At 34.1% G+C, this 27909-nt stretch overlaps 1 protein-coding gene across 2 annotated transcripts; it reads right to left on the reverse strand.

Annotated features, from left to right (window-relative positions):
- Positions 1–2010: 2010 nt before the first annotated feature.
- Positions 2011–16121, reverse strand: LOC110664542 (prolyl 4-hydroxylase 1). Of its 2 annotated transcripts, XM_021824267.2 has the most exons (12): positions 15831–16121; positions 15251–15298; positions 13571–13630; positions 13072–13124; positions 12060–12125; positions 8633–8707; positions 7108–7182; positions 4789–4859; positions 4647–4698; positions 4430–4519; positions 2525–2617; positions 2011–2271 (listed from the first exon to the last, which is right to left on the reverse strand). In XM_021824267.2, the coding sequence occupies exons 1-12, from the start codon at positions 15892–15894 to the stop codon at positions 2164–2166; spliced, it is 855 nt and encodes a 284-aa protein (XP_021679959.1). In that variant the 5' UTR covers positions 15895–16121; the 3' UTR covers positions 2011–2163. The 2 variants fall into 2 exon arrangements, with proteins under 2 accessions (XP_021679959.1, XP_021679960.1); XM_021824268.2 differs by lacking the exon at positions 13571–13630 and having other exon boundaries at positions 15831–16113.
- Positions 16122–27909: the final 11788 nt, after the last annotated feature.

Consider the following 27909-nt stretch of genomic DNA (forward strand, 5'->3'; position numbering starts at 1 on the left):
GAAAATTCTGAAAAATTTATGTACTAACCCCCGTGTTATGGGCTTCGTGTAGGTATCCTCGATTCGCGGAAATTCGACGATTGATCGGTCCGCAAAATTCCGCCGCATGCACTGCTACACGAAAAGTCTCCGAATTGGGCCGAGGTTTTGGCTAGCCCCCATTGTCAGACGCCCCGAGCGTCCTCAAGTCGGAATCGCAAAGGTAAACCCAACCTAGTTTTTACGTAATTTTATAGTGATTTAATAGGTTTAATAATCCATAATATTTTAGTGGTAGCTTTGTTAATTACTATTCTTTTTGAAATATCTTAGTAATATTTCTAATGACCGAGTTTCAAAGTTTTATAATTTTTAGAGCTTGTTTGGGCGCTTTTGCAAAAATGATCAATAATAAGGACTAAATTGAAATTTTGCGTATTGTGATGGATGATTGATTTGATGGGCCCAAGAGGGGTCAGTGTGATATGATTGAACTGTTGATATATGGATTGTGAATATAGAAGTGCTTTTAGCCCTTTTGCGAGTTGGGTAGGTCCTAGGTATAGGGAGACTCACGATTTTCTACACGACTTAGGACGATTTGATATTTTTCTTTGTTTGTATTGAGTCAAATTTATTAAATAGATGTAATATAATTGTCGGGTGAGCGATGACTTTCTTCCTCCGCCCACCGCCACAAAGTGATTGTCACAAGTCCGTGAGTAGAATATTAATTTTAATTGTAATTTCGATATTATTATATGTTCAGCATGCCCATGCATCACTTATATGCATATATTTATGTAGTTAAACTCTAGGCACGATTTTTGATGCATTGATAAATGTTATAGTGCCATGTATGTTATTGTGGTAATTTGGAGCAGCGGCGTGCGTATGCTGGCGTGGTGATGTGGTGTGGACTATGGATAGGACGGTAGTCACGGCTTGAGTTCTTCACTGGGACCCGCTCTTCGAGGGGTAGTCACGACTTGAGTTCTTCATTTGGACCCTCGATTTGGTTTATTAAGCGAAAGTCCGCTTGAGTTCTTCACGGCACCAAAGTTGGATTTAAGAGAGTCAGATAGGGATCATCCCAATATATTATGATTGATGCTACAGGGTGTGTGAGTGCTCCAAATTACCTTTTTGATGCTATGATGTGAATATGATGTTGATGTTGCATTTCACTCCACAGGGTGCATTAGTTACAGATAGTTATAGAGATTATGGTTAAAATTGATATTTTACTCTCTGAGTCGAACGCTCACTCCTGTTCAAAATTTTTACAGGCCGCAGGAGGATAGTTTATTCTGTGTTAACCTGCTTTTATACTTCGCAGGTTGTTTATCGATATTTGTGTAATTTTATTTACTCCTAGAATTTCCGCATGTGTTAGCAGTAATTATTTGAATTTGGTCTGTAATATTATTATCATGTTGGACCTGTAAACTTAATATTTTAAGTCTGTTTTGATGGATTGGATGAGGGAGCTGAGCTCCCATTTATTATTATGTTGATGAGTATGTGGAGGGTGAGCTGAGCTCCCCAATGGATTGTTTATTGTGTTTACAGGTCGGGTGAGTCAAAAACTCCCCGTTGGTAAGTCCATTTTATGGCCGGACTCTGTCCGTTTGTTTTCTTGAAATTGGGCCCAAATGGGCCTCAGCATTGGGTAAATGAACAGTTAGGCTTACTACGGGCCTCGGGGGCTTTAGGCTGGCCCAGGTCCTAGTGCCGGTCCGGCCCATAGGTTGGGTCGTGACATTTTTCATATTGTTACAAATCAAATTTTAATTAATAATAAATAACATATATATATATATAAAATTAATAATTATTAATAAATTTAATTAAAAAAATAAATTTATTGATACCAATTATTAATTAATTTAACCATAAAATTGATGGATTTTATTTTATCAAATAAAATTTAAGTTACTGAAATTAAATATTGGCGCAATTTATCCGGTATACATGGGATAGATGGTTTCTATTTTAAGATACTAACACTAACCTTCTACCGGATTGAGGTTTAGAAACTAAAACTAAACTTATATTCTTAGCTAATTGATTAAAATTAACAATTCACATTCTCTAATCCTTGTTATTCTGATGTACATAAGGTGATCTCTGTAAAGGAAGCACCTTTTTTTCATATTCCTCAGATGAGGGAAGCTATAGAAGTCAAGAGGTAGTTCTTTGCCTCATCCACTTTGTAGCAGACCATTTTTCTCCTGACAGAACTTCACATCCTCCATGTAAGCTGTTAGGATCTGACTGCCCATCGAGTCCCTGAAACAATCAAGACAAGCAATCTAGCATCAGAATCAGATGAGCCCCTATCCAAAAATTTTATCTTGCAAGACAAAGAACTACTAATCAATATTTTGAAACAAGTTTGATTCTATAATTGAGGAAACTAATTGAAGGAGAAAACAACAGGAGGGAATTGGTACTTTGTTACAATTAAAGCTTTTCATACAATGAGTTCGATTCAGGCCTGCGCATTAGATGTGAAAATTTATGAAATGTTTAGAAAACAAACCATGCTCCAGAAAAGCACTGCATCTCCTTTAATTGGCTTTACAGACAACCCTTTCGCAACCTTCCCACCACAATTGCATTCGCCTGAACCAGCCTGCAGTCACTCGAAGATCAACTACTCATGAATATAAAGTTTTAAGGCATGAATAAAGATTAGATTCATGAATGCAAACAAAAAGAATCTTATTTGATTGCATATTTGATATATACAAACATATTTTAATCCACATTCACAACAATAAAACGTCCAGTCATCAACTAGAAAAAGTTAAATCATTTCAATAATTTAGGTTGCATTTGGATAAATGGGCATTCAAAATAAAGGTATTTAAACTCGATATAATAAGTTTGGCCCAATACATATATTGACATATGAACTTTACCAGAAAAGTTTGGTGACACCCTCAACTTTCATCATGACTTATTTGCCATTATACTTTTAACTTTTAGAATCAATAGAGCCTTAATTGAACAAAAAGTCAGTTCATTTATCACACATATACTAACACAACAAAAAAATTGACATGACTTTCATTTTTTTTTCAACTTTTTTAACTTATTTTTTATTATATCTCTCACAATTCTCTCACTCTCAAATGAAAATTTATAGTATTGTTAAGAGGCTGTGTCAACATTTTCATTGTTGCTTTTTACTTACCTTTATGTGTGTCTGCTAACAGGATATATTAATAATAATAATAAAAAAAAAATTCTGTTTTAATAGATACAAAAAATAGAAGTTGAGGTGTTTAGCATATTGAAATAAAATTTTAAGGTGCCGCCAGACTTTTCAATGAAAGTATAGGGTGTAATTTATGTATTTGGGCAATTAAGTTAATGTATGTTGTTTAGAACTTATACAAGTACAAATATGGAACACGTAGTAAGAAAGTGTAATGTAAAATCAATACTCCAATTTTAGGTTTAGCAAATTTCCTTTCTCCTTTATAATTCTAAATTTTAAATTAAATAACTTGAACTTAAAACTAAATAAATTATTGGATTTAAAATTCTTTAATCTGAATGCACCCTTAACTAAAAGATCACATCCAAATCCCTCCTATTGAAATCATTTCTAAAAAAATTTAAGAGTTTGATGAGGTCCAATATTCAGTGGCTTTTTATCCATGCATGCAGCTATTAGCCTATTACACTATTCACCACTAAAATTAAACCATAGTTCTCAAAATTCAAGCAAGATTCCCAATGCTTAATTGTCAATAAGGCTTAAACATATTACGAATGCTAAATCTTAAAATAACAATACATCTTTTGAATATTTGGAACTGGGAAGAGTTCATGAAAAGGTTGAGAGACTCTAGATGAAAAGGTGGGGAATGCCATGAAAGGCAAACCTCCATTCCTCCACCCAACACATAATAACTTTCAACGGAGTAATACTTACGACAGTAAAGAATTTAGGTCAAAAGTTATGAAGTAACAATTAAATGTGTTTCATATACAATTAAAGGAATATGGAGAATATTAAAGATAAATAATAATAATAATAATAATATAAAATTTTGGGAAAAAAATCGTCCCCCACTCTTTCCCCCTGCTTTACCCTTGGAGATGGCAGGAGTAACATTTAGGCTCCAAAGGGGTAAGTGTTAGCCTGCCTAATTTTTCTCCCCCTCCCCCCTGTTTACCAAACAAGGTGTGAAGGAAGTTAAAAGTTCACAACTTCATGAATTTTTCAGTTCCTTCACCCCTCTGCCAATGATAATGCTTTGGATTGTAAATCATTGTGAGTAACAAACTGTAGTAGAAAACCATGCAAAACATGTTCATACCATCACATAACTAATTTGTAGCAAGTGAATCTTAGCTTTCGTCTGTCAAGCAGAAATTAAATGGACTAAGCCAATAAAATGAAAATAAAGCATTAAATATTTAGGATAATTACCATAGGAAAATATGTTTCTCCTCCCTCAACATTGTCACTTAAGTACATCAGCATTGTTGCCACACGCTGACCACCACGCTTCAAGTTGAACTATATATATATATATATATATATATATATATATATATAAGGAAAAGTGGGAGACAGAGAAATTATGATAATTTATAAAACAGTAGAAGGTAAATCTTATTCACAAGGGGAAGGTTAAATGACTCACAGTGTCCGAAAAGTAGTCATGATGGGGCTTGTAAAACTGATTCTTTTCATACCTGTGCTGCAGCAGATGTTAGCCCTGATTGAAATATATTAGCCTACCCCTTCTGAAATATGCTTTACTGGTAAATAAGTTAGATCCCCACCTTAAAACTTGGAGAAGCTCCCCATTTTCTACTGGCACTTGAGAATAGACTGATATCCTTTTTTCAATTGCCTGATTGTGCAAGCAAGAAAAATTTTTTTTGAAACAATAGAAAAGAAAATTCAGTGCAGCAGCATCTTATTAGTTGTCATTATGTCTAAACAAAGACGAACTAAGAAAAAACTAGTTGCATTAAAGGCAATGATAAGAACTGAGAAGGAAACATTTCACAAGCATGCATACACGCAGAGACCTGAATCCTGATCCAGATGCAAGCTTGCCGATGTTGGTTCGTTGCAGTGTGTTTTTAATAGTTAAGTAGTACCATTGAATTAGCTAGTCATTTTGATATGTAAGCAGCTCAATCACTTATATAAGCCCGTACTAAATATGCATTAATATGTAATATGTCTAGCACTTTCTCCAAATCTAATATGGTATTAGAGTCTGGATTCGATTGTGGGTTTTAGCCACTCATAAAACCATTTAAACCCATATTGGGTTAATACTAATTATCAAAGGACAACTATGTAGTCGCACTTAAGGGGGGAGCGTTGGGAAATGCCACACTGAAAATATACACAGTAAAAGCGCATAATATTAGTTGTTGAGTTGTAACATTGAATTAATTAGTCATTTTGATGTGTAAGCAGCGCAATCATTTATATATTCCATACTAAAAATGAATTATTATGTAATATGCCAACATTCTCTCCAAATTTAACAGAAGCTATCTTATCAAACACTACTGCTTCGCTCTTTATGTGAGATAGTTAAGCCATGCGGCAGGACACAAAAAACTAAAGCCACAAAAAAATTACTAAAATATCATGGCCATGTGATTGATCATCATGCATAAATACAAGTATCCCACAGATGGAAAATTTACTCGGCCCACTTTACCTAGTGGGCAAAGAGGACAAACCTTCAGGCACTTGCTTCTAAAAGCTTTCTATTTAGCAAGCAGAAGTTATGTGACTAACCAATGGTGGCGCTCGGGGGGCCAGCAGTGGCCACTGCCCCCTTAGCCAAAAAAAAAAAATTATAAGGAGCTTACTATATTTACTCTGGTGTAGATTCATGTTGCTCCCCCTAACTAGACCAATGTTGCACACCTATTCCAATCTAAATTTTTTCTTTTTTAATATTTAAGTCCAATTGTTGTCATAATCTTAAATTGTCCCATTTTATAATTCAAATTCTTAATTAAATAAATTTTAGCCCGTTAAAATAATAATTATTTATAATTATATGTATACCCCCTTAAAACTTAAAAATTCAAGACCTTACAACTCAACTTTCTTTCTCACCCATAATTTATTACTATTATCTACTTTTTTTCCCCTTTTCATTCTATTTCATAATTAAAATTAATAATTTTATTTATAAGATTTTTATTAAACTTTGGTATTTAGTATAGATGGATGAAATATTTGATGAAAATTTTTATTAATTTTTAAGGACTTGTATTTTATTTTGGTAATTATATTCATGTATAAACTCTAAACTTATAAAATTTTTCTTGAAATTTTAAATTGGTACTTTTGCAATCATAGTTATATATATGTTTAAATTGGAAAGTAATTTATAAAATGTTCACTAAAGTTAAAAAGTTAATATTATGAGTAAAAATAAATTTATTGATGCGTATTTTATGAAAAGAGATTCATAAAATTTAAAAGCTACTTTTGCTACTCCAAAGTGACCATTCATTCTTTAGAAGAGAAGAATATATAAGATGTTAGTCCCTTCTAAAGTCAATTACTAGTTCCACCACTGCGACTGACATTGCTTGGCTGAATGGTAACTGTATCTTTATAGCCAATAACATTCTAAGCAGTCATAGACATATCATCTTGAACAAACTAAAATAATTTCTTAGCCTATGGAAGCATACATAACTCAAACCCTAGGCTTTCCAAAGGGATAGTTTTTATCTATACAGTGATCAAGTTATAAATATATCATCAAAGCTCTTCTGCAGAGAATGTCATCTCCCAATTTGATGCACTTAAGAAGGAACAGCTATCATCAGCTTTATCAGTAACATGCATTTCCATTACAAGGTCACCATAGTAGGAAAAAACAAAATGCACATCATTGATATAGTAGCACTCCAAAATACAACTATTATCCACTGGGGATAAGCATCCCTATTTATCTGGATTCTTAACACCCTACAACAGTAATGAGAATAGCAGGCGTGCAGCTTAAAACAAATTAAAAGCATTTTGAATCTTCAAAAGTAGCTCAAACAATAATGAAAATCAATAATCTAATCATTTAAGATAAAGAAAAGCAGCCAAAAGACCAAACCAACCTGTACCATTGGATACTTTCTCTCTTCAGAACTCAGAAACATGCCAGAGCTTGTCCTTACATTACTCTTGATTCCCTGAAAATACAGATGCAGTAGATGCATATTCATTTAAAGATAAATTGCTGAAAGTACAAGAAAAACCCCGGCAAACACTAGGTTAACATTTAAATAAAATGGACTAAATAAGCTGTTGTTATTTGAGTTTTGATTGCAAAAATAATTGAACTTTGGAGACACAGCAAGTTAAGCAAATCTTTAATGGCAATAGAAGACCTCATCTGTTTGCCGGAATTAAAAAAAAAAAATGTCCCCTTAGTATTGAATTTTCTTTATTTATCATAATTAAAGTTTAGATTCAGGTCCCTCATCTTGCATTACTTAATACTTGGCTGAATGTCTTGGATGCTAATTCCCTGTCATCATCTTTTCCAAATTGTGCAGCTTTTCTTAGGATCAGTAGCTAATCTATGAGTAACATGCGACATTTTCCTTCTATCATCTCTTCTATTTTATTATGTGAGGAAACTTTACATATTTTCATATGCTTTTTAATTAATTTATTTAATGACACCAAAAAAATAAAAATTCCTAGAAGAAAAATCGTTCATTTAGAACAAGAGAAAGACCGAAAATATATGATCCATATCCTTTTATATTCAATCTTTGTGGGACATTATTGCACATGAAGCAAATGCATTGACAATGGTAATTCAATTAGTTAACATCCACAAACTGGACCTTCTATTTAAAGGCATGTGAAACCAAGCAGCAAACCAGACCAGTAATAGAAAAACTAGAAGCAACAAATTAATGAGTATTTGAAATAAAGTAAGAGTATCAAAATATTCAACGTGCATTGACAGAAACAAGAAGAAATTATTTAGTTGGTGACATTTGAGGTTCATCAGACTTCAGAGTATATGAGGCAAAAAATACTGTAATTGTAAATGCTATTTTCACTTGCAACAAAATATGCGTGTAACAATAGAATAATCCAGAAAAAGAAGGCATGCACAAAAACAGATGCAGCTCTGTACATGTCATATTCAATAGTAATTCAATCTCTTCATTGAATAATTCCATCAGAGGATGCATTTTTTTGTGCATATACCCATCACAGTTTCAAAAATAATAATTTCATTGGATATATATATATATATATATATATATATATATATATATATATATATATATATATATACACTCCTCATAAATATGTAGCTACATGCAGTTCTCATACCATATTCCTAATATCTTGTACAATCTACATAGTTTACATACCATTGGGGAAAAAGTCACTCAATAGTACATCGAATAAGTTTGAAGAATATCAGAACTCCAGAAGCACAACCTCAGGTTCTTTAAAATGAATTATAACTTAAAAAATCATAAATACAAATGAAAGAACAATCCTTTGGCATAAGTGAAGGCAATTAACATGTACAAGTTGATGGAAACACAAGCAATGAACAAGAAAATTATAAGCTAAAAAATGGTAGGTGAACCTAAAATTGATAACACATACCTTCCCTGTTTTTGTATCCACCACAGTAGAAATTTCAAGGCGAGGGAGGGCAATGGCTCTAAGATAGTCACATTCCTGCAGTGGAAATAAAATTATGAATCAACTGTGTTTACCAGCCAAATCTGCAGCGTAGCGCTCAACAGCTCTGAACGAAAACCTCCATCATTCCATGAAAAGCATAACTAACTTTCTACCCAAAATTATAGAATCACATAGTGTTCAATGTCATTACCATTTATCAGGGAAATTACTACACTATCAGAGTACATTTCTTAACTTCATTAGTCATATTTGAAAATGATAACAAAATTTTAAATTTGTAGGAGCAAAAAAGCATAAAAAGATCCAAATGCAACTTTGCTTGTGGACAAAATTCAAAAAATGTTACACAGAGTAATTAGAAGAAATTGCATAATAGCTTTCTGCAATTTTCTTCAAACCTAATTACTTTTCAGGGCATTCTTATTCTTTAGCAAGTTTTTTCATATAGCTGTTAAGCATATTGGTCTTGCATCTAGAAAATGTTATTGATTTAGAGATTGGGCTTGTAATAGTATGACCAGTCATTTATTATTACTGAGCCAATTAACCAATATAGAGATAAAACCTTTGTATATCCTAAACCATAAACTACATGGCCATGTTCCTTGCTCATATAAAAATTCTTTCTTTTGTCATCCAATCCAATATCAGTATTCATTCTAAGTACTAAAGGTTAATGGCATATACCACAAGAGAGCCTGCAGGACACTTTGCCATCTGTTCTCGTCCAACCCCTAGAATTATCCTCCAAACATTTTTATTTTAGTAACCACATGCATAAAACTATTCCATGAGAACAAATTCTCAATATTACTGGAATTGGAGGTGAAAATTGAATTGTCAATTGATGATAATCAAAATAAGTATTATAAACAATTGAATTTTTCACCCTTTTTTTGTCACGTTGGTATTATGATTGTAGAATCTTAGGGCAAAAAAAAAAAAAATATTTGTATATTCACCAAATTGAAAATAGTTTATGGAATGTGCAAGTCCAGGTGTGCAATTTCCAACTATATACATGCATACTACACTACCCTAAGAAAATTCACAGTTCTTTCTTTCTCTTTTTATTTTTTGTTTACACCTTTATTACACTACCAATAATCCAATACATGTATACATATATCATTAACATATATAGACTAGACATTTCATGATGCCATATTCTTTATACTGATACCTAATAAGATTCTGATGACTTTCAACTAATAGGAACTGATCCCTAAAAACTTACTCTTGCATAGAGCAAATCTAATTCAACATCCAACACCATTATAATACTCAAAGTCAACTCAACTCAACTCAACTCAACTAAGCCTTTATCCCAAAAATTTGGGGTCGGCTATATAGATTCGCTTTTTCCACTCTGAACGATTTTGGGTTAAATCCTCAGAAATATGTAATACTTTTAAGTCATGTTGTACTACTCTCCTCCAAGTCAATTTAGGTCTACCTCTTTTTTTCTTTCTATCCTCTAACCTAATGTGCTCTACTTGTCTAACTGGAGCCTCCGTATGTCTACGCTTCACATGACCAAACCACCTTAATCTCCCTTCTCTCAACTTATTTTCAATTAGCACCACTCCTACCTTTTCTCTAATACTTTCATTACGGACTTTATCTAATCTAGTATGGCCACTCATCCACCTTAACATTCTCATCTCTGCAACTCTTAACTTAGATGCATACGACTCTTTCAGTGCCCAACACTCACTACCATATAACATAGCCGGTCGTATGGCTATACGGTAAAATTTTCCTTTTAATTTATTGGGAATCTTACTATCACATAAAACTCCCGTGGCACGTCTCCACTTCAACCATCCGGCTTTAATCCTATGACTAACATCCTCCTCACATCCCCCATCTACTTGAAGGACTGAGCCTAGATATTTAAAGTGATTACTTTGGAACAGTACCACTCCATTCAAACTAACTCCTTCCCTATCACCAGTTTGGCCTTCACTGAACTTGCAATGCATGTATTCTGTCTTCGTTCTACTTAACTTAAAACCCTTTGACTCTAGAGTATTTCTCCAAAGTTCTAGCTTCCTATTGACTCCTTCTCGTGTCTCATCTATCAGAACAATATCATCCGCAAACATCATGCACCAAAGAATACTCTCTTGTATATGTTTCGTCAGTTCATCTAAAACTAATGTAAAAAGGTAAGGGCTTATGGCTGATCCTCGGTGTAATCCAATTAAGATCGGAAAATCTCTTGTGTCCCCTCCCACTGTGCGCACAATAGTAGTTGCTCCTTCATACATATCTTTCAATACTTGTATGTACCTAATAGATACCCTCTTTTGTTCTAACACATTCCATAAGACCTCTCTTGGAACACTATCATAAGCCTTCTCCAAATCAATAAAAACTATGTGTAGATCTTTCTTCACATCTCTATATTTCTCCATCAAGCTTCTAATGAGAAAGATCGCTTCCATAGTTGAACGACCGGGCATGAAACCAAATTGATTGAGAGAGATAGAAGTATCATGGCGTAGTCGATGCTCCACAACTCTCTCCCACAACTTCATAGTATGGCTCATGAGTTTAATTCCCCTATAGTTTGAGCAACTCTGTATGTCTCCCTTATTTTTAAAAATAGGTACTAAAATACTCTTCCTCCATTCATCAGGCATTTTCTTTGAGTTTAGAATCTTATTAAATAATTTAGTTAACCATGCCACTCCCATATCTCCCAAATACTTCCACACTTCAATTGGTATTTCATCGGGTCCACAAGCTTTACCCACTTTCATTCTCTTAAGTGCTTCCTTTACTTCTAAAGATCTAATCCTTCTAGTATAATTTACATTCTTTTCTATTGTTCTAAAATTTATATTCACGCTATTTCCATTTTGACTATTATTAAAGAGATCATTAAAATAAATTCTCCATCTTTCTTTAATGTCCTCATCTTTCACCAACACTTTCCCTTCTTTATCCTTAATGCACCTAACTTGATTGAGATCTTGACATTTCCTTTCTCTACTCCTTGCTAATCTATAAATATCTTTCTCCCCTTCTTTAGTTCCAAGTTTCTCATATAACTTTTCAAAGGCCTGTGCTCTTGCTTGACTAACTGCCTTTTTTGCCTCTTTCTTTGCTATCTTGTACTGTTCATATGCCTCATTATTATCACATCCATTCCCTTTTTCTCTTCACTGCCTTTTGTACTTCCTCATTCCACCACCATCTCTCTTTTGAGGGTGGTCCATGTCCTTTAGACTCTCCAAGTACTTTTCTAGCTACTTCTCTAATCTTTGATGCCATCTGTATCCATAATACTCAAAGTCATGAAGAGAAAATTCTTTTTTTTTTTTTTCAGTCAAAGAGAAGTTCAATTAAATGTTAGAACATAGGCAATCAAGGATACCTCCATGCTCAAAAAGTTATGCAGTACAATGATTCGTGGCGACCAGCTAATTATTTCAGGTTTGACCTACATCAAAAGAAGAAGGGATAGAATTAAGCTTCACCATTCAAAGCATAATTTTCAAAAATAAGATTGAATAAAAATAAAAGTTAAGATTAGTTCTATCTTCAAGATCAAAGCTTTCATAAATATGCCAATACTAAAATGCAAATAAAAAAAAAAATTGACATTGAGAATTTAGAAAAAAAAAAAAAAAAAAGAAGAAAGTTTTCCCATTTTTAAAAGAAGATAGTTTCCCATTTTTAAAAGAAGAAAGTGCTCCCGGCCTCCCTCACATGTGAGAGAGAGAGAGAGAGAGAGAGAGAGAGAGAGAGAGAGAGAGGGAAAGAAGACTTTAATGCATTAATGGTATTGCTATGTCATAGCAATTTGTGACATTAACCATAGTTCAGCAATGGAATATCAAAGGCAAAAAGTGTTCATTACAATTAAAAAGAGGACATCTCCTTTCCCTCTACCCTTTTATAGAGCATCAAAACAATGGTTCACAAGCCACCCATTCCGAAAAGAAATGTTTCAAGCTCACTCTAATAGTGAATCATATAAGCATCACCCATCCTTTTTAGTACACCATGCATTGTCATTTATTAACAATTAATCATACCCAGAAACTGGCTCTTTTATGTATGAAAGATGAATGTACAAAACATTTTGTATTGGGAATATAATGAAAAATATTATAATAAATACCATTATGATTTCCCATTATTGTAAAAGTATCTTCCAGTTTTATAAATTGTGACCAAGGGACACCATTTAGCATGTTCCCAACCCATGATAATTATATTCAATATATCTGTTTTCCTTTCATTATATATTTCCCTCCATCCCAATAAGGAGACATCTACATTGTATTGCCTTTTCACGGTCATCTGGGGTAAGCAGGAACTTAAAATAGCATTTTTCACTTCACAGTTCTGAAGTAGGCATTAGCTTAAAATAGCAAACATACATATCCAAGACGTAAAATTTCCGCTTCTTTGTCATTATCCCAATGAGGAATACCTGAAAATTATATTTAAAAAAATAGAACATAAATTAATAACCAAACATATAGAACTATATTTTCAAACAACCTATCATATGGCTTTACAACCATGAAATGGTGAAAACATCTTCGGCTCTACATGCTGGAATCAAGAAGTCTCAATTGTTCACAAGTCATAATAATGGCATTCAGGGTACTCCAGTCATGTGCATGTCTTACAAAGTCAGACTATCATTGAGGGCAAAACACATTGCAAAAAAGATAGGGGAGTCAAAATTAGCACATCAAAGATAACTCTCCATGTATCTAACATATAATTAGCATAATTACAAGTTTCAACAAACACATTTGTGGTCCTTTCTCAAAAGCTTACTCACTATATTTAGCTAACATTAGAAGGTCCTTATGCAAACTACCATTGTGGTGTCTTATCTGAACAATGATTAATAGGAACCATACCAACCTTTGGGCAACAGAAGATAGCCATCATTTTGAATTTTCCGCAATGATGGAAACTCGGTGCCTATAAAGGATGTGGTTCAAAAGAAAATACACCACAATGTTAGTTCTGGTTCTTAAGCAATTCATCTTGTATAAAGAAAATAAGAAATGCAACATTTGAAATCATAAATAATATATGTATCCAAGAAATTTTCTATGGACACTAATTTCATCAGACTTTAACATCCTTAGTTTGCATGTACATATAACTAGAAACTTTCCATGTGGTAATCAATTATAGAAAACGTGACAGTTATACTGCTGTAAAAACATAGGACAGAACCTATTGGTTGTTAAAATACTTCCACTGCTCACAACAAATTAAGAAACCAAAGTTTTAGCCCATTAACTTAAACCAACCACCATAAATTGCTTTCAAAACCCACTTTCTCACCAATTTCATTAATGAGTTGTTCATTATCATATCATCACCTATCGAAATGATATGTGAGAAACAGATGCATGCAGAAAAGTAACACAATTGTGCATCACATAGCCCATACATATTCATTACAGCTTGCAAGAAATCAACTAATGTAACAAAGAAGGCTAACATCATGAGAAAGGAAAGGGGAAAAAAGAACAAGAACAAAACTGAAACACAATCTAATGAACTCCAAACAATTGCAGAATTTAAGATATAAACATCAATAAGCTTTAAAAGGAACAGGCCAGGAAAAGGAAGCTAAAACAGAAATTAAATTCATATTTTTAAAATGAGAAAGAAAAAGGAGGCTGAACTTATTAGAAGTGGGGGTAAAGGGGAAAAAAAAAAGATAACTAATAAACAATAAAGCATACTGAAAACTGATATTCCTGTATCTATCAGGCTTGAAGTTCCAGGTGATGGGGCCTATGTGTCTATTGGGACTGAAAAAATGCTTAGGTCATTGGTATATGTGGTAGGCTCAAGGCCTAAAAAATAACTTCAGCAGGCACTTTAGGTGATGAGCCTATGGTATTACATCTTACCTCAATGATCATACCCAGCGTGAAAATTCAATGCCCTAAGCAACATTGCTACAGTCTAGAATATGCACTATAGTAGCATAAGAAGCCCAATCACACTGTGCTAACATGTATAGCAATGACTTTAACCAAATTCAAGGAATGAAAATAGCTCATGCATTATATACGCAGAGAAAATGTTATTCCAAGTTCTGACTACATTGAAGTTTTTGATATCATGTTGAAGTCAGCTAAACCTATACTAATCAACAGACTGCTTTCTCCCAATTTTTCCTCATATCATCTCATTTATAGAAAGAATCATTGATCATTCTTTAGGGAATAAGAAAGCCCTTGAAATGCTTAAACTCTACATTCCCGATTCTTAAGTTACTAGTAAGAAAACTGGTGAATGTGTTTAGTAGTTGTGGTGTTGTGTATTTTGCATGTGTGCCTCCAATTACCATGAATTTCTAACTATATGTTAGGAACTCCTATTTCTCCCTAATTCCCCATAAGAAATTTGATGTTGAAAAAGATTAAACATCACCATAAAGTATTAGTTTTCCATGATAAAACAAATTCTGAAAATTACAAAAATAACCAACAAACATTAACATAGCGTGCATGCATAAACTACATAAGAATTTCATCAAACTAAAAGGCATGGAGCGAAAAGAACCAACAAAATTACCATATGAATCTTCCAATTTATGTATAAAAGCTAACTGAAACAAAGCACCTGCAGTTCAAAAAAGAAGAGCATCACTGTTACTGAAGTTTAGCACTGACTAGAACGTTTATCAGGATGCTTCCTGCAAATCATCATTGCCAAAATTCAAGTTCCAAGGGAATGGGCATATCAAAATGGATTTTTCACAGTATCACAGCACAATCTTCCACATTGCACATATACCCTAATAAACAATCAGTACAAGAAATCACAGTCAACTACATATTCAATAAAGGTACAATTTTCAAAATTCATCTTCAAATATGCTGTCAGGTTTTTCAATTATGCAATAAATGAAGCATGTATACTTCCATTACTACATTTACACAATTTAACCTGTACATTGCACACAGAACGAAATTAAAAGCTGAAGAAATCAAATGCATTGTTTGTAAATTAAGAACTAAAAAAAAGGATCAAATCCCTAAAAAATCTTGAATAATGGTGATCGCTTGCAAGTGCCAATCCACAAGAAATTGAAAATTCAGGAAAGAAGAAAGAATCATTCCAGTCACAGACACAGAGATAGAGAGGAGGCTACCTATGATCATTCCAACGGTGACAAAGGTTAAGAGACCGAAAACGATTTTCATGGCAGGAGCCATGATCCTTCTCCGGAGAGCAAAATCGCCGAGAAAGAGAGAGATAGAGAAAGAATAGAATGCAACAGAGTAGTTACCAGAAAATAAGGAGCATGTCTTTCATCATTCTACCAACTACCAATGAAAGCGAGAAATTTTGGAATTTGGATTGGAGGGTCAAGCACTCAAGCTTAGGGCCTAATTAATGGCATCTTAACTCCTCAAGATTTGATAATCTACAGTCAGAATTTTGTCTTTTCTCAAGTTTAAGTGATTTTTTTTTCTACATGAGATTAATCGGGCTAACCCTCAATAATGCCTTTTTAAGGGTATGCTGAAGGAGGAGAAGATAAGCAATGAAAGGTTAAAAATAGGGTAAAAAATAAGGCAGAAAAAGAGAAAGGAGTTGTAATAAAAAAAATTTTACATCTGAGAAGGGAAAATTAATGAAAATGTAAATAGAAGTAAAGTATATGTTTTATATTTAAAAAAAGACGAAGGAATAATAAATTTCGTTTAAATAAAATTTAGTTAAAACTCTCACCATTCTTTTCTTACCTCTCTTAGGGTATGTTTGGGAAGAAAGGAAAGTAAGAGGGGAAAAAAATGTGAGGAGAAAATAAATTTATTTTCCATTCTTTTGTTTGGATTGAGTGGAAAATAAAGGGGGAGGGAAAATAAAATTATTTTACCTTTTTCTCCTTTCTCTCCAAATTGGAGGTAAAGTAAGAGAAAAATGTTTAAAAATATAAAAATACCCCTATACTTAATAGTTTTTTTTTAATTTAAGGATAAAGTTGTAATTTTACTATTCATAAAACAACTTTTCCTCTAATATTTTCCTCTCTCAATCCAAACAAAGGGAAGGAATATAATTTTTATTTTCATTCCTTACTTTCTCATTTTTATTTTATTTATTTCTTTTATTTTCCTTCCCTCCTTCCCAAACATAGTGTTAAGGATATGTTTTGAATGAGGATGAAGGACGGGTAAACATAGGTAAGGAGTAGTGAGTTTTGTTTCTCCATTTGAGAATGGGTAAATTAATGGAAGGTAATGGTAAATTAATGGAGAGTAAGGATAAGTAAGCATAAATATTGCCCTTCCTTATCTCTCAAATTTTAATTTTTTAGTGTAAGAAAGAGTAAAGATGAGAAGTGATAACTATAATTATTTTTATTTCTACACCTTTTAAGTTTATCCTTCATTCACCTCTTTTTAAATATAAAAAATATATATTACATCTCTTTACCTTTCCATTAATTCACCCCTTTCCAAATATGAAATTTTTTTTTTATTGTAACCCTCCTTATCATTCTCCTTCTTTACCCTTCCATTACTTACTTTGTCCTCACCCCTTCCAAATAAACTCTAAGAAAAATTGAAATTTGAGAACTATGGGAGGATAAGGTTTACCCTTACTTACTTTTATCTTCCATTAATTCACCTATTTTCAAATAAGGTACATAAATCACTTATCGCTCTTTACCTTTATTTAACCCTCCTTTATCTTCATCCAAACAATCGAATCTGACTTCTCAGTATATTGGATTTTATTAATGCACCTAACACTTATTGATCTCAAGTTTAAGTTTTAATAAGAGTTCATTACAAAAAAAAATCTTAAAATTTTAATAACACATTGTTTAATTTATTTTTTTCTGTCTATTTATAATCTATTTATTTATTTATAATATATAATCTATCTATTTATGATTTATAGTCTTTTATTAATAAATTATAAATTATATAAAAAAATGTATGAGAAGATAAATTTATAGATTGATTAAAATATCGAATAAATTTATATTACTTGAAAAATATTAATTAATATAAATTAAATAAATATAAAAAGTTTGCTCAAATACTAATTTGATTCTAATTGAATGCATAATTTAAAATGTGTAATTCAATTAAGTCCACACCCAATCTAAATCTATCATGTCTACTTTTAATTAATATTTCATTTTTCAATTGATATAAAGATTTGAGAGATAAGGAAAATATTAAAATTACTTATATGAAAAATGTTTTGTTATGAAAAATGTTTTTTAAGAAAATATTATAAAAATATTTTCTGTTGTTTGGTTGTAATGACAAATTAATGGTATATATTTATATTATGTATGTATAAATATTTTCACATCTAAATAAGATTATCAAAATCTAAAAAATAAAAAATTACTTCCTTTTTTAAAAAGAGGAAGTTATCTTCCTTAAAAATGATTTAATTTCCTCTTTGATCAGAAAGATATTTCTTATTTACTCATATTTTTTAGTATTTCAAATACCAAAAAAATGCTAAAAAAAAATTTATGAAATAAATAGAACCTAAAAATAAGATATTTTTCACAGATATACTATCTTATTATTACTCTTTTTTGCCAATAAAGAGAAATCAAAGTGAAAAGCTGATGACATCTTCAACTTAATTATATAAAAATATATGTGTTAATTAATAAAATGATTATGCCACTGAAAGTGAGTTTGCAAAGGATTTTTAAAATCCGGTTGGCATTGAGGCTGAAAAACTATTGCTTTTCAATAAAATAAAATTATTTTAGATATTAAAAAAAATAATTTAAAAAAATAATTTTATAATTTTAATATTTTTATAATTAAAATTTATTAAATTTAATTTTAAATTAATTTTAATACTATCTGATTAATATATTTTTAAAAGTGTTTTCCTTAGTAATAGCTTTAAAAGTAATACTAAATAAATCCTTAGTCCACTGAAATTGAACTTTCAACTGCCAAAAGTCAATTTTCAAAAGGGCATGTTTTTGGCTCAAAATTGTTCACATGTCTTCTTTTTTTTTTTTTTACTGTTAAACCTGAGTTGTAATAACTTGAATTTTAAATTACAAATTTTATATTTTTATATGATATTAAAATATTAATTTAATGGTATATACCTAATTTATAATTAGTAAATAGTATAATTTTAATTGAAATTGTTAATTTTATACATTAATATTAAATTAATTAACATAATATAGTTTGATTAAATTGTTATTTATTTTATAAATATTATAATAATTATCATTACTATATTTATTATCATTATTTTCTTTGTTGTCTAATTATATACAAAATTATATTTAGAATCCAATTGAAAAGAATTTTAAACCTATTAAATTATATCCAAAAAGTATTATTTTCATATATTATTATTATATATTATAAATATAATTAAAAAACAAAAAAAGAAGAAGGGGGGATGGGACTTGGCATGTGATAGTGGATTCCACTGTCACTGCCAGTCACATTATTAAAAATAATAATAATAATAATAATTTTTCAAAAGAAAAACGCGAGGAGTTTCTCCCTCCCCCCCCCCCCCTCATCTCCACCTCTCTTCTTTTTCTTACCTTCTCCGATGACCTCCCAAGCGGCTCCACACTCACCGGCAACGTTACCAGTGGCGGCAGCAGCCTAGAATCCGGCCAACAGTGGAGAGAGAGAGAGAGAGATGGGTCTCAAACTTTGAATGCTCGTATCTGGGGATCCCGACGTCCGATTGGAGTGATTCCAGCGGCTATGGACTCCTAAGAGAGAGCTCTTTCAGATGAGACTAGCCTCGCCAGATTTGGTTGACGTTTTCGGTGCCGGTGAGGAGAGAGAAAATCGTTTTTTTTTTTTACTTTCCGATGAGATTTCCGACAATCTAACCATTGGATCGATGATCCAAGACCACCTATGGACTCAAGAGGAGAAGAAGAATATTTTGGTGTAATAAGTTCCAGCAGATGTCGCCGGCGGCCGACCATCGTGCTCGGTGGTTTCGGCGGTGGCTCCGGCTAGCTTTGGGGATGATTCAATTTCCAGAGGCTTCTTCATAAATTTTTGAAATTTTTGAGACACAGATAAGCTTTGGGTAAAATTATCTTCATTATTTCTCAGACTGTGGGGCATAAATGCAGTGTTTCTTAAATAGGAAAAATTGAAAAAAAAATCTAAGAAAAATATATAATGAAATTAAAATTATTTGGAGATATTCTATGGTGTTTGTTGAATTTTTGAGTGATTGTAGAATATTTTTAAAAAATATAGATGGATTTTAGTTAGATTTTTAGCATATAGGCATATAATATTATATGAGATTATGATATTTAAATTTTATATGATTGGTTGAAACTTGAGAATAGAGGTTTAAATATGTGAATATTGAATTGGGTTGAATTAATAATATATTAGCCGTTGGAAACTTATGGAATTGAGTAATATTCTTAAATAAAATATTCATGGGTGATTAGAAAATTAAAATTCCTTTTGGGATAGCTTTATAACTTTATTAAGGACCGTGAGGCTAAATTTTAGAATTTTTAGAGCTTATTTGAGTGGATTTTTATAAAATATCAATTATAGGGACTAAAACATAATTTTTTAAGTTTATGACTATTGTCTGATTTGAGTAAATTCTTAAATAAAATATTCATGGGTGATTAGAAAATTAAAATTCCTTTTGGGATAGCTTTATAACTTTATTAAGGACCGCGAGGCTAAATTTTAGAATTTTTAGAGCTTATTTGAGTGGATTTTTATAAAATATCAATTATAGGGACTAAAACATAATTTTTTAAGTTTATGACTATTGTCTGATTTGGAGGGCCCAGTAGGGGCCATATAATGTTGATGAGATGTGATTGTGGAAATTGAGAAATTATAAGTGTTATTTAAATCTTTTTGCAGGTTTGGTAGGTTATAGGTATAGGGGAAACTCTGTCGAATTTTCGGCATAAATTAGGATTGCCTCTTTAAATTTATTTTTATTTGAATTGGCACTAATAAATTCACAATAAAATTATGTAGGTGATCAGGGTCAACCATCTTCTTTCACCCAACCTCTACCGTCGTCTCTGTTGTACTGTGAGTAAAATATTAATTTCATTTATAATTTTGATGTTATCATATGTTCAAGCATGCCCATACATCACTTATAAATATGTATCTATGTAGTTAAACACTAGGCACATTTTATATTACATTCATAATTGATGAAGTACCATGGATATTGTTTGTGGTAATTTGGAGCAGCGTGCGTGCGTTGGCATACGTGTTGTGACACCCCTTACCTGTCTACAATATATTCGAGTAAGCTATGTCACACGGTGTACCGGAACACTCTATTTTATCTTAATTAATTTTCATCATAATTTTGAACATAATTTGTGAAATATAATCTATTTAAGTCATTTGTTGAAATTTTAATTTATTTGAAGTTCCGAAAATTTTATAGAAAATCCGGCAGAGTACCGGCTAAAAATGGAGAAAACAGTTCTTCGGAACCTGTGAAAAACACTTCCAATAATCATATTCAATCATCTCAAACTCCAATATCAAAATCTCAACATTTTTCAATTTCATTTCTCAATCATTCATCTCATGTGATAATCATGTATAAAACACAGATAAACATTCACTTTTCCATTCACAAACACAAATTCTCATTATTTACATGAACATCAAAATACATTTCATAAGTTCAATTACATATGAGAAAATAAAAATTAGTTACAAAATATCAAAATGAAACCAAGTGTCCTACCAATGCACTAAAGATGGTGAGGTGACACGGACACTATGTAGAGCTGCAGGATGGACTCACCCAGTCTGTGGTCTACTGGGCTCTCGATCAGTATCTCCAGAACCTACGCGTGGCAAAAGCAACGCGCTAAGCAATAATGCATAGTGGTGCAATAATAAAATAAAAGGAATAGCAGAAAATAAATATGTATTGAATGTATTGATGTTTTACTGGTTTTGTACCTGTTATAATCATTTATTTTGTTAACTTTATCCACTTTCATTCTTTTGGTTGCCCAAGTAACCTATACTGGACGACTGGACTGGATAAACGGGTAAACTGACACTGGGTATCTAGTACCTCGGGCCGTCACACCATCGGTCACATATGCATCTCCCGATGTGCAACAGAACAGCTAATAAGCTATAATGACCATAGGCACAAGGCCAAATATCAACATAATGTCAGAATGGCCAAAAGCCATGAAATCACAAAATGGCATAATGCCATGTGCAGTACTGCTAGCTGAACCCTATTGGCATGTCAAACTATCCAAACCAATCTTGTTAGGTATACTAGGGCATTTGATACTTCTGAATTCTTCAATTTTTGAATTTCAAGTTTTGGTGTCACTATTCACTTCATTGGTCAACAAAAATGTTGACTTTTGGATAGAAAATAGTTACATTAGTTTTAACACCCCCAATGTACCACATTTTGCATTCAAAACTTGTTGGAATTAATCACCAATACCATTTCTAAGCTTAGAACTAAGGGAGCAGAATTTTCAGTTTTTGTATCCTAAATTTACTGTTCCATTAGTGACTGTTACAGTGGGAATTTGAGGAAATGGTAAACATGAAAGTTGTTCCTTATTTTGTCTAGTAGAATTTCCTTTTTTGAATCACTCCATTTGGAGTTTTGTAGCTCCAGTTATGGTCTAAAAACCACAGCTGGCCGGATTGAAAAACTGCAGAATTGACCATATCTACAGTGCAGTGAACAGTGATTGCAACTGCCTTGTTGGATATGTTTTGGCCATAATTTGGGATAGGTTTCTTCATGAAAGTTGTTTGTCTATATCTTAAATTGTTGCTGTAAACATTTCAGGTCAATTGGCCCATTCTACAATGAGTTATGGCCAAATGAACAATTACTGTTCATTTAGTCATTCTGCAGGTTCTGATTGCAGGACATCCGGGTTGGGGCCAGTTTTTGGTCCACTTGCTTTGGTCTTTTGGGCATAGTTTCTTCACCAAAATTGTGACATTATGTGTCTAGTTTCATGTCCAATTGGCCAAACACCAATTGAACCTACACAGTCAGAGTTATGGCAGTCCAAACAGGCTGGACTCACAGCCTCCCCTGCTGCCCTCACTAGGCAGCATACCATTTCAGTTTGTAATACTCTAATTCACTTCAAATTATGGTCAACTTACCTCAGATGGTCACTAATTGACCATTAGAATGTTCACTCATCATTTCATAAGCTAAGTCCAAATTTCACTCTCAAAACCCTAATTCCCATTTCAATTTCACACTAGTTACCTTAGTTAACTAACTAATTCATTATCCACATAAATATATACTTTAAACACCCTCTCTAGTCTACTTTAAGTCCATCTAAACAATCAAAATCATGACCCTCATTAGGCTGCCGAATTCCATGGGATGCATATGTCTAAGTTTTACTTTATTTAAGTTACACTTTCATGCTCAATTCAAGTCCTTAACATGGAATAAGAAAGATTTATGTATAAATAGGCACTAACCTCTTGTAGGGCAGAATTTTCCAAGCTTAAACTTCACTTTCTTTCCTTTTCTAGGCTGCCAAACACTTTAGCAAGGTTGGGTGACCAATTTTTGTAAAGGGAGTTAAAGGTTTTGGGGTAAGGTTAGAGAGATTTTCAAGCTTGAATGAAGAAGGAGATGAGGGCTTCCATGGTGGTGCGGCTGGAATGGGGAAGAAGATAGCTGATAGGTTTTTTTAATTTCTTTGGTCCCAATTGTCTCTTTTATTAGTTAATTAAATGGTTGTTTAATTGTGATTGGTGGGAACTTTTAAATGACATCATAATGATGTCATTATTTGCATTATATTGATTTTTCTTTTCTTTTCTTTTCTACTAACTTTAAATTAATTTTTCATCAACATTAATTCATATTTTTTGTCATAATAATTATTTACTCAACTGGACAAGTCGGCCAAAAATCGCCTCTGAAGGCGAAATGACCAAAATGCCCTCCGTTTGGCTTAACGGGTCAAAATTGTCTGTACCAATTGAAAATTTTTTCTAAATATTTTCTTGGCATTCTAATGCCATAGGGACCTCAATGACCCTTCTCTGGAGTCCCAAAAATTATTTTATGAATTTTTCCCCGGGTCTAGGGCTCCTAGTTGCTAGAACCGCAACTTCCCTCTGGGTTACCCATCCCTTGGGCACCGGCTCATTTAACTTGGTTGTATTTTATTTCTAAATTTTTTTCTAAATTTTTAATATTTAAGTTAATTATGGTTCCTCACTTTAGTTTAAATATTTTTCCGGACGTTCTAGCTGTCTAGACCAACACTGGTCACCGGAACAGTAGAATGTACAGACTTGCTACAGGGAGGGTGTTACAACTCTTTCCCTCTAATTTAAATTTCGTCCTCGAAATTTACCTGATGCAAACAGTTGAGGGAACTGTTGCCTCATCGTCTCTTCACTTTCCCAAGTTGCCTCCTCGGTGTTGTGGTGCCTCCAAAGCACTTTCACCAGTGGAATCTGCTTATTTCTCAACTCTTTTACTTCCTGAGCCAGGATCCGTAGAGGTTCTTCTTCATATGTCAAATCCGGTTGTATTTCAATTTCTTCCCTAGAGATGACATGTGAAGGATCTGAGCGGTATCTTCTGAGCATTGACACGTGGAACACATTGTGGATCTTGTCCAGTTATGGTGGTAAAGCTAGCCTATAGGCCACTAGACCCACACGTTCCATGACTTCATATGGGCCAATGAACCTAGGGCTTAACTTATCTTTTCTTCCAAACCTCAATACCTTCTTCCACGGTGACACCTTGAGGAACACTTTGTCGCCAACCGCATATTCTATTTCTTTTCTCTTCAGGTCGGCATAAGATTTACATGCATGCGAGGCAACCTTCAAATTAGCTTTGATTAGTTTCACTTTCTCTTGATCTGCTTTCACCGTGTCCGCCCCACCGCTTGTTCGCCAATTCAGTCCAAAGACACCTGAGTTCTACATTTTCTCCCATACGGCTTCATATGGGGCCATTTGGATACTAGCTTGGTAGCTATTATTGTATGCAAATTCGCGCTGGGAGGTATCTATCCCAACTTCCCTCAAACTCAATGACACAACTCCTCAGCATATCCTCAAGGACCTGACATATATTTCATGTTATTGTTATCATTTTAGTTCAATAGTTGTATTAATTCAATTGATTCAATTGTTTACCTGGATTACTCTTTCTGATTGCCCATCCGTCTGAGGATGAAAAGCTGTGCTGAAGTGGAGTTGTGTACCCACGGACTCATGCAACTTCTTCCAAAATCTCGATGTAAACCTTGGGTCTCGATCCGATATGATGGAAAGTGGAATTCCATGTAGTCTAACTATCTCACTGATATACAATTCTGCTAACTTCTCCAGTGAGTAGTCAGTCCTAACTGCCAGAAAGTGTGCTGACTTCGTCAATCTATCTACTATCACCCATACTACATCATGTTTCTTCTGGGTGAGAGGTAGACCACTTACAAAATCCATGGTGACCCGATCCCATTTCCATTCAGGTATGCGTATAGGCTGTAGCAAACCTAATGGAACTTGATGTTCTGCCTTAACTTGCTGACATGTCAAGCACTTAGTCACATAGTTAGCTATGTCCTTCTTCATACCAGGCCACCAATACTGAAGCTTCAGATCATGATACATTTTTGTACTTCCTGGGTGCATAGCATAAACACTGGTATGTGCCTCTTTCAGAATACTGGCCTTCAATTCCCCATCATCTGGTACACATACTCTTTCTTTGTAGTACAGACACCCATCTGCTTTCACCTCATAGTCAGTTGCTTTTCCCTCTGTGATTGTGCTCATAATAGCCATTAATTTTTCATCTGCCTTTTGCCCATCTAAAATCTGCTGTAGCAGGTTTGGCCTCACTTGCAACTCAGCCAAAATAGCTCCATCTCGAACCAAAGATAGAAGGGCATTCAATGATCTCAAAGCTGTGATGGATTTTCTGCTCAAAGCATCAGCAACTACATTTGCTTTCCCAGGATGGTAGTCAATTACACAATCATAGTCCTTCAGGAACTCAATCCATCGTCTCGCTTCAAGGTTGAGCTCCTTCTGGGTTGGCAAGTATTTCAGGCTTTTGTGGTCCGTGTAAATGTAGCACTTTTCACCATACAAGTAATGCCTCCATATCTTCAGTGCGAAGATAATTGCTGCAAGCTCTAGATCATGGGTAGGGTAATTCTGTTCATGTGGCCTTAGCTGCCTGGAAGCATAAGCGACCACCTTTCCCTCTTGCATCAATACACACCCTAACCCATTATGAGAGGCATCACTATAGACCACAAAGTCCTTTCCTAACACTGGCTGTATTAACACTGGTGCCTCTGTCAACATAGCCTTTAACTTCTCAAAACTGGTCTGACACTTGTCATTCCAGTCAAATCTGACATTCTTGTGTAACAACTTGGTCATTGGAGCGGCTATTAAGGAAAATCCCTTCACAAATCTTTTGTAATACCCAGCTAGCCCCAAGAAGCTTCTGACCTCAGTTGTATTCCTGGGGGGCTTCCATTCCATCACTGCTTCTATTTTCTTGGGATCCACTCTAATCCCATCAGCTGACACTATGTGTCCAAGGAATGCAATCTCATTCAACCAGAAGTCACATTTGGACAACTTAGCATACAGCTTCTTTTCTCTCAGGGTTTGCAGAACAATCCTCAAATGTTCATCATGTTCTTCCCTGGTCTTAGAATATACCAAAATATCATCAATAAAGACCACTACGAACCGATCTAAGTGTGGATGGAAGATACGGTTCATAAGGTCCATGAATGCTGCTGGTGCATTTGTTAGGCCAAAGGGCATCACCAGAAACTCATAATGCCCATACTGGGTCCTGAATGCAGTCTTTGGCACATCTATATCCTTCACCCTCAACTGATGATACCCTGATCTGAGATCAATCTTGGAAAATACTCATGCTCCCTTCAACTGATCAAACAGATCATCAATTCTAGGCAACGAATATTTGTTCTTCACAGTCACTTTATTCAACTGCCGGTAATCGATACATAGCCTCAAAGTCCCATCCTTCTTCTTTACAAATAGCACTGGAGCTCCCCATGGTGACATACTAGGGCGTATGAACCCCTTATCAAGCAACTCTTGCAACTGAGTTTTCAACTCCCTCAATTCAGTGGGTGCCATCCTATAAGGAGCAATAGATATGGGTGTTGTACCCGGCAGTGTCTCAATAGCAAATTCGACTTCCCTTTCTGGTGGCAAACCAGGCAATTCTTCAGGAAATACATCTGGGAAGTCTCTTACTGTGGGTATGTCACACAGATCTGGCTTAACCTGCCTAGTATCCACCACATGTGCTAGGTAGGCTTCACAGCCTTTTCTCATCATTCTTCTTGCAACTGTGGCTGAGATGACATTGGACAAGAAATTTGTCCTTTCCCCCACAACTGTGATCTCATTACCCTCAGAAGTTTTCAGAGAAATTCTCTTCAATTTGCAATCAACTATTGCTTGATGACGTGACAACCAATCCATTCCCAAAATCACGTCAAACTCATGGAAAGGCAACTCAATCAGGTCTGCCAAGAATTCATACCCCTGAATCCTTAACGGGCAACCCTTGTACACTTTGTTCACTACCACACTGTGGCCCAATGGATTAGTGACCAGAATGTCTTGGTCACTCTCCCCTACTAGTAACCCCCTTTCTACGGGTAGGTTGATGCAGATGTATGAATGAGTGGATCCTGGATCCACCAATGCATGCAGATGTATTGTAGAGGAGAACGCACTCGATGATGTCCGGCATCTTGCTCCTCCCGAGCTCTCATGGCATAAGCTCCGCAGTGGTCCGTTATTAGGCCTCTCTTGGCTCGAGATGCGAGCCTCGTGATGGTCCCACTGCGTCATATTTGCCAGATTTCCTACCCCTTTGTGGTGCAGGAGCAAGTCTGTCTGCTTGTGTTGGAGCAGCGGTAGTAGTTCTGCGTGGACAGTTTTTCAATTGATGCTCTGTTGACCCACACCTTAAGCAGGCACCAGTCACTCTCCAACACTCACCCTTATGCCATTTCAAACAATGTGGACACGCAGAAGATGCTGGGGCTGGTCCCCTGAACCCCATCCCTGAAGAGCTGCCCACTGATGGTGTGGACTGACCTCTCCTAGGGGTAAACTGTGGCCTGGGCCCATGAGACTGACCCTGACCTTGTGGCTGACCTGAACTCTGTGCAGGTG

Source organism: Hevea brasiliensis, chromosome 6 (assembly GCF_030052815.1).
Source record: "Hevea brasiliensis isolate MT/VB/25A 57/8 chromosome 6, ASM3005281v1, whole genome shotgun sequence".
Taxonomy (NCBI): Eukaryota; Viridiplantae; Streptophyta; class Magnoliopsida; order Malpighiales; family Euphorbiaceae; genus Hevea; species Hevea brasiliensis.